The 8,412-nt window shown below is 34.2% G+C and overlaps 1 protein-coding gene across 2 annotated transcripts in view; it reads left to right on the forward strand.

Moving 5' to 3' along the window:
• NUBPL (NUBP iron-sulfur cluster assembly factor, mitochondrial) overlaps positions 1 to 8,074 on the forward strand; it is a 68,905-nt gene extending 60,831 nt beyond the window's left edge. Inside the window, exons 11-12 of one of the 2 annotated variants that reach the window (XR_015741074.1) lie at positions 875 to 1,008; positions 3,512 to 8,074. Coding sequence is in view for 1 of the 2 variants with exons in the window: in XM_026710872.2 (XP_026566657.1) it covers positions 3,512 to 3,574 (63 nt within the window). In the remaining variant the exon portion in view is untranslated. The remainder of the gene's footprint in view (positions 1 to 874; positions 1,009 to 3,511) is intronic. The other variant, XM_026710872.2, reaches the window with a different exon arrangement.
• The last annotated feature ends 338 nt before the right edge of the window (positions 8,075 to 8,412 follow it).

Consider the following 8,412-nt stretch of genomic DNA (forward strand, 5'->3'; position numbering starts at 1 on the left):
TGAGCTTCAATTTACAAAAGTTTATGAAAGTCTGTGCCTTTTAGTAAAATCCTCCTGATGGTTGCGTTCAATAGGATTCTTTCAGAGTTGTGTTTCCTGACCCCAGATTTTTGCAGTCTTTCTTTAAGTGTAAATCTAGAGTGTTTAGGTTTGTCTATGACTGTCACAAGCATCCCATTGGTCATGTGATAAGCAATTCAGGTGCATTTATGACCTGTTTCATTTTCTGCAGTCATATGACCATGATCTGGCTACCTTTTTTTACAACTTCTGGAAAAAAATGGGATAGCTAAATTTATTTTACAACCATATGATTTGCTTAATGATCACAACTGCTATAAAAATCATCATAAAATTGAGTCTGACTTGACTTATGATTGCAACCAATGTCTTAGGATGGAAATTCTAGTCATAATTGAGGACTACTTATGGTTACACATCATTTCTGTCCTGGTTCCAATATAGGAAAATATTCTTTCACTACCCTTTTATAATTCGGAGAATTCAGTGTAAAATTAATCTTAATTCATCAAATTGAGAATTTACATCTTAATTTATGCCATGCTGCTAGTTAAATATTTTGTTCACAAGTAGACAAGTTGCATTGGGTTCTGCAATTATTTTAGAATGGAAATTATAGCATAGGAAGTAACTAAGGATTAGAAGTTGTGGTAGGATTTTGACCCTAAAGATCTGTAAAGCTATAAAACACTAAACCTCTGTGGTCAGTAGATCTTTTGTTCAACTATTGATTTATGAGTCTAGTTCTGCCTTCTGTTTGTGCTATATTTAAGTGTTTAGCCTTCAGGTGATTGGTCAGCAGATTAATCGGCAAATGATTAGTGTTAAACTGTCATTTTTTAAAATTTGCTAGGGCAAATGGATCCTTGCTTTGCAGAAATGTGAGCTGTAGTAATTCCCTTAGAAATTCCAAAGCAAAGAGAAGGGAGAAATATCTCTAGTGAACATAAGCTAATATTCATGTGAAGACATTTTTGAAGGATAAATGTGAGCTGTATATTTCTGCTTTCAATTTTTCATGTTACACTTCGTCTTATTTTACTAATGTTGACATCCATGACTGTAGAATGCAGTTTTATTAAATGGCCCATAGTTAAAGTGCATACATACTACATACATATATAATATTTGTGATGCTATTCCTTTCCAGAGTAAGCAGTATGTCACAGAGTACAGACAATATTAAGAAATATCAAGCCAAAGAAATTAAAGGTCTGAGATAAAAAAAAGAAGCATGGCTAAAACTGGGATAGCTTCTTCCAGCCAGGGTCCATCTATCCAATTTATTTATCCTGAGAGAAATTATTGCTAATCCCACATTTCTGCAAAATGCATACCACTGGGCTGATTTTCTAGGGCATGCCTACACTTTAGACCTAGTATTAGCACTTAGATTTATATACCACTTCACAGTCCTTTGCAGCCCCTCTAAGTAGTTTATAGAGTCAGGATATTGCTCCCAAAAATCTGAGTCCTCATTTCACCGACCTCAGAAGAATGGAAGGCTGACCTTGAACCAGTCTGAATTGAACTCCTGTCAATTGGCAGAATTAGTTTGCAATGCTGCATTCTAACCACTATGACACTACTTAGCTTCCTGTTTGAAATGAAGTTGGCTTGTATGATCTATTCGAGGCCTTTCTAAAAGTGATTGAGAACAGCATTGCTCCAAAGGATAGGCTTCGGTGGTGCCTGCCTGAAATTATTGTAATTATGGTTTCATGATGATGTATTCTTTTATTTTTATATCTTGATTATTGTAAACAGCCAACATTATCTGTAACCATCAAGAATGGTGGGTAAGATGGATGGGTGGGTGGGTAGGTAGGTAGGTAGAGCTGATGCCAACATTATTTAATGTAATACTTCCCAGTATTCTGCCCTTACAAACTGCTTGCTTTCACTACAACCATTTACCATCGTGCATCATCTTTTGTTTTTTTCAACTTCTTACCTCTATTTTTGACAATGTCATCAACTCCATCCAAACACAACTTTCTCAGTCTTCCCCTTCCTCTCAACTCATTCATTCTTTCTTCATGAAGAAAGTCTTCAATCTCTCTACTTAGCCAAAACACCTCAATATACTTATATTATGACTTATTCTTTTATTTTATCACACATACTCCTTCCAGCATTTTTTAGGGGCAGAGTCTTAGCATCCAAAATAATGCATTAAAGCACATATTTTGTTTACCAAATCCCTCCAAACCCTTTTGTGCAAAGTTGTGAAGCTTTTATACAATATGAATAACTCTCTTGATTTTTGGTTCTTGTTCTGCTTTTGGTCTAGGTTTTCCCTTTTCTCAGGAACTCATATAATCAGTTTATGCTGATGAGCAACAGCCAAACATTTTTAGATCATGAATTCAAGAAGTCTGATACTCCAGATGTCTTTTTGACATTCCTGTCATGTAGGATCTTGGCCTCAAATAGCAATTTGCTTGATTCTTGTTCTAATTTCAATAGCAATCTTTTCTTATGGATTCAGTGGGAGATTTTTACTCAGTTTCCTTTTGCTTGACTCTTACTGTACCTTCTTCAGAGCTTTACCACGTTCACCTACCTTCACTACTTACTCATTTCTGCCTTATTTGGGCATAATTTTCTTTCACACCATAATATTTTACCCCATGCCCACTTTTAGGTCCTTTTCTCACGTATCATTGCACATCTATCATTTCTGTTTAGGGATCTTTTTCTGCCAATAATACTACCTATATTTAAGTGTAGTATGAGAAAGAACTCAGCACATTGAACTTGGGCATCTGCAGTATCCCTGGTATTATCTGTAAATTCCTCAAATTAAACAGCACCATCATTTTAGCCATTGTCCATCCATTGCAGGATGAAGGCCTCTTCCATATGTTTCCAACCAACACAGTCCTGAGTTTTCTTTTGCCAGTTGGGCCCACAATACTTGCTGATGTCATTGATCCATAACTTAAAATATACATTTAATTAATTAATTTTTTGTAAGTGTCTAGAGTCAATTGAATGTGAGTGGGCAACCATATTAATTCTCCAAATAAATAAACAAATACGCTCATACTAAAATGTCCAACTTTTCTTTAGTTTTCCAAGTTCTGTAAGATTCTGGCTTTCTTGCCTGCTCTGGTATTCTTGTACAATAATTTGTGGGTGATTCTGGTGACATTTCTTATTAATAACAATATTGCAAGATTTCAGTCATTTTTAAAGAATTGTCAGGGATTTCCGAGCCTTTGTATAATAGAAGTGAGGAAGAGTTCTGATTCTCTGATAAAAAAATCTCCCTATCCCATAAATACAGACTAAAATTGTACATCATAATTGCTACATTATTTGTCAATGTTTTGCTATTGGCCACTTTTTAGGTACCATTAGTATAATCACACTATAACAGCAGTCAGTTGGTGGAAGGCAATTTGTGCTCCTGTTTCATAAGAAATATTTTATATTGCATTCTAATCTAGGATATTAATGTGATGAATTTGTAAATACCTTGCAGGCTCAAGCCTATTTGAAGATTGCTGCTGAAATAGTGAAAAGACTGTCGCTTTTTCCAATTTGAAGTCATCATTTTGAAGAGCCACACCTTGAATTTTATGACTGAAATGTGACTTAAAATGTAGCAAAATAAATAACAAATGTTTTATGTGTATTGTGGAAAGTTCTTCTGTTACATATTTTAATATTCATATTTAGCTTTTTGAATTCCAGTCAGTAAAAGACAGTGTTCCAGCAAAGAATCTTTTGCTATTTTAAAGACTGATAAACTCATTAGGATGTAATATTCCATGGATTACAATTTATTTAATCAGATGCATTGAATATAGTCTTGAGAAAGTAGTATTATACTAGATGCACTGAGTATAGTCCAGAGAAAGAATTAGTACATGCGAAGGAGATAAATAAATAAACAAACACATTACATATATCATCAGCTAAGATGGGTCTGAAAAATTCATGATGGCTGTAGTTGTCAAAGTGAACATTTAAAGCATTTGTTTAGTACCTTCTAACATAAGATCCATTAAAAACCTTTTGTGGAGCTCAACATCATCCATTTAACTGTCAATCATTTGTGAAATGTGGAAGGGTTTTTTAGAGGACTGTGTCCCAAACTTATCTGTATTTATTACAGAGATTAAGAAACATAAAAAGGATCAACATATGCAAGGAACAATTTATTCTGTCATATGTTTGAGTGTAAAATATAGATAGATACAGAATACAAATACTGATTTGGATCCAAACTATGACTATTCCATCCAGGAAAGGCATTACACGCAGCATGAATTTACATTGGAAGGATTAAGAGGGCAACTGATCTTTGTCAATTTCTCTTTTTCTTATGGAGTAACTCTGTTTGGAGCACTCAAAGCTTGTTCCAGCAAGTTGTGAGACTTTCTGAAAGTGATGTTGCAACTTCAGACCAAGGGTATAGTCATCCAAGATCATCTTGCTTTTCCTTTCTGCTGGTAAAAAGTTGGGGAACTTTTGATCCTCCAGGTATTGTGGAACTGCAACTTGGGCTGTCACCCATTGCTTATGCTGGCTACAACTATTGGGTTTTTTTTTTTTTAGTTCAGCAACACTTCGAAAGCTTACTTACGTTAGCATAATAGTTCTGCTCACCGAATGGTCCCAGTTGATCAGATCTATATAAGATCTTCTAACTTTTCCCACGAATTTAATCAAGTTTAAATATATCTGTAGTAAACTTAAATAATGGGGCTAAAATGGAAATCGATACAGTAGTCTGGAGTCAACATAGCAAAAATTTGTTCTACCGTGAAGAGTTATTGTGAAATTGCCAGAAATTATTTATTTTGAGCTATCAAATAACAGGAGACTTAAAGAACTGTCTTTTTAACTTGTGTGTGATCCTGTGTCAGTTGATGCTCAATAAATCCTACTTTGTAATTGTCTTAGCAAATTGTTTCATTTTCTTAGATTGAAAATATTGAAACTCAACATTCAGTAGCAAGCTCTTCATTAAAATAGAAGCATCAAGTTACTGAGGAAGAAACAAATGATAAAAATTAAGTACTGAACATATGATTATAGATTCACAAGAGAGTAATAGTCCCAAATACATAAACAGTATATCTAATTGCCAATATTTATCCAGCACATAGATATATACTGTATGCTTCATTATTATGTGCAGGCTTATAAACATGTCCATACAAAAGTTTTACTGACTATGCTAACCTACATGTTAGTTCAGGTTTCCACTTTTTTAATATATGAACTAACAATACAAACCAAAATGCACAAATTCATTGTTAAATTCATAGCACTAGTATAGTTTACAGAAGTTGGTTGGTATTTTCCTTTATATTGCTAATTGTTTGAGAGCTGTCTTATTCTGTACTTTTAAAGTTTTGCATTTGTGTTTTATTGGACAGGGGTTGTAAATTAAATAAAAAACAGACACAAATGTATAACATTTAACTGAGTAAGACTGTATGAATTTCAGAATTCAAGCTGAACTATGATTTTCTCTAATGAACTTTTGCTTTATGAATTCAAATGATTAGAGCTGTAGTGCAGTTAATGTGAAGAGCTGGATAACATTTCCTGGGTCTTGCATTGTTGTTTTTTTTTTGCTCAGTCCAACACAGTGTAGAAATTGGGAGACTTTCATGATAGCCAACCTAAGATTAAATTGTAGATTAAGAACATGCCATTAAATTCAGGTCCCTCTTTTTTCTAGCTTCCATTGGTGTAATATCAATATTGGTGGGATCTCAGTGGTGACTGAGGAAATAGCATATTCTGGGATTCATTTTGTTTTTGTACTCTGAGCAGAGAATTCTCCAGCACAAATTCCACTACCTGCACTTCAGATCAGTGCTTGTGTATATTCAGAGTTAATCAAGTCTTTTAAAATGGTTCTTTTAACATCACAATAGAGACATATTGTGACAGATACGCCATTATCAATTGTATAGACAAGTGCTATTGGGGAATTTGGGGTAAATTAATATTAAGAATAGAAGGGCTCTTTTCAGATTCTGTCAAAATTCACTTCTCTTGGTGTGTATGTGTTTTATATAGCATCCAAATTTACTACTAAGTTGTGGTTTTTAGCCAACATCTCACAGTACTTGGAAAAATGCCAATTCCTAGAGCAGAACCAAGGATCACCTAATAAAACTGTTCAGAAGGAGGTTTAGAACAGACCAGGTATTACTTAGCCATACATAATTAATAACCCATGGCACTCATTATCAAAGGATATGACTATAAAAGGAGATTGGATAAATTCAGTTTTTCAAAAGCTGTTAGCTTTTATATTCTCTTTGGGTAACGGGTTTATACTTCTAAATACTAGTTATAAGGGAACAAAAGTTTATACTTCTAACTAGTTACAGGAGAGGGACATGTGATTGTTTATTTTCAGGTTATCTTCTCTACTCACCAAACCTTAACAGTATCTTTTACATATTCGTAACTGCATTGGAAGGATGGATTAATTTTATTACCTCGTATGGCTTTGTTCACTGTAGTAGATCTACAACAGTATAAATGAATAAAGCAATGAACATCATATTGCACTATGTATATATTTAAAATCAAGTTTGCAGCTTGTTTTTAAGAGAAAAACAACGAATTTTTCATTATCTTTGTAACTGAATAGTTTTGATCAATGGGATTCAGTAAGGCAGCTGTTCATAACATTCATATGAAATTTCTTAGGACTGTGCAAATTAAGTCTGTTCTGATTCACATCAGGTCTCCCAAGTTGGACTGATTCAAATTGAATCTGATTCCAAAAGTCAATTTGTTCTGGAGAAAAAAAAAACAGCATTTCTGAACATGTGCAAAAAGTCATTAAATTGTCAAAGTGGTTCAAAGACAACCAGTCAATTTGACAATGTGGACCAATTTAGGAGGTCTATATTAAATTTATATTTATTTCATGTTTATTTGTTAGTTTGATGACCCATATGAATTGAATGTCTGAACTGAATTCCAATAAATTGTTTATGAAAGATGTCAAACTTTAATTCACTGATGTCCATGATGTATTTGTCATATGATTTTGAACCATTGGGTATAATTTGTGAGGCGATTTTTGAAAGCCCCATTTAAAGCCTTTTGCTATAGTAACATCTATAACTGTTTTTGGGATAGTATATCCAAGAATTCTTCCCTTTTGGTCATGCTGATCAACAATTATAAAAGGCGAAGGACCTATTTGGAGAAGACTTTTGAAGGAAACAGGTATACAACTGTTATATAGTCTCATGAGTCAATCCATCAGCGTATGCAGTTTTATGTAAATGTAGAGGTAAGACCCAAGGATAAAATGTAGCTTATTACCAGGAGTTATTCAATTACAGGTAGTCCTCAACTTACAACAATTCATTTAGTGACCAAAGTTACAGTAGCATTGAAAGTGACATGACTATTTTCATACTTATAGACTTGAGTCTATCATCTGCACCTCTATAACTGTCTGGTTTGGTTCTGCAACCCAACAGGACAGACACAGACTTCAGAGAATAATTAGGACTGCGGAAAAAAACAATTACTACCAACCTGCCTTCAATCAAGGACCTGTATACTGCACGAGTCAAAAAGAGGGCTGTGGAAATATTTACAGACCCCTCACATCCCGGACATAAACTGTTTCAACTCCTTCCCTCAAAACGACACTATAGAGCACTGCACACCAGAACAACTAGACACAAGGACAGTTTTTCCCCAAAAGCCATCATTTTGCTAAACAAATAATTCCCTCAACACTGTTCAACTATTACAAAGTCTGCACTACTATTACTGTTAATCTTCTCATCATTCCTTATCACCCATCCCCTCCCGCTTGTGATTGTATGACTGTAACTTTGTCTCTTGATTTATATTGACTGTTTCCTAGTATGAGTCGATTGCTTATTGTACCCTATGAGTATCATTAAGTGTTGTACCTGACGATTCTTGACGAATGTATCTTTTCTTTTATGTACACTGAGAGCATGTGCACCAAGTCAAATTCCTTGTGTGTCCAATCACACTTGGTCAATAAAGAATTCTATTCTATTCTATTCTATTCTATTCTATTCTATTCTATTCTATTCTATTCTATTCTATTCTGACCATTGCAGCATTCCCATGGTCACATGATCTAAATTCATCCGCTTGGCAATTAACTCCTTATTTATGACAGTTGCAGTGTTCTGGAGTCATGTGATTCCTTTTTGTGACCTTCCAATAAAGTCAATCCAGATTCACTTAACAACCATGTTACTAACTTAACAATTGCAGTGCTTGACTTAACTGTGGCAATAAAGGTCATATCATGGGGCAAAGCTCATTTAACAAAAGTCTCATTTAGCAACAGACATTTTGTGCTCAATTGTGGTCATAAGTTGAGGACTACCTGTATAATAGGATCTT

The sequence above is a fragment of the Pseudonaja textilis genome, chromosome 1, assembly GCF_049901715.1.
Source record: "Pseudonaja textilis isolate UNSWEBS1 chromosome 1, rPseTex1.2, whole genome shotgun sequence".
Lineage (NCBI taxonomy): Eukaryota > Metazoa > Chordata > Lepidosauria > Squamata > Elapidae > Pseudonaja > Pseudonaja textilis.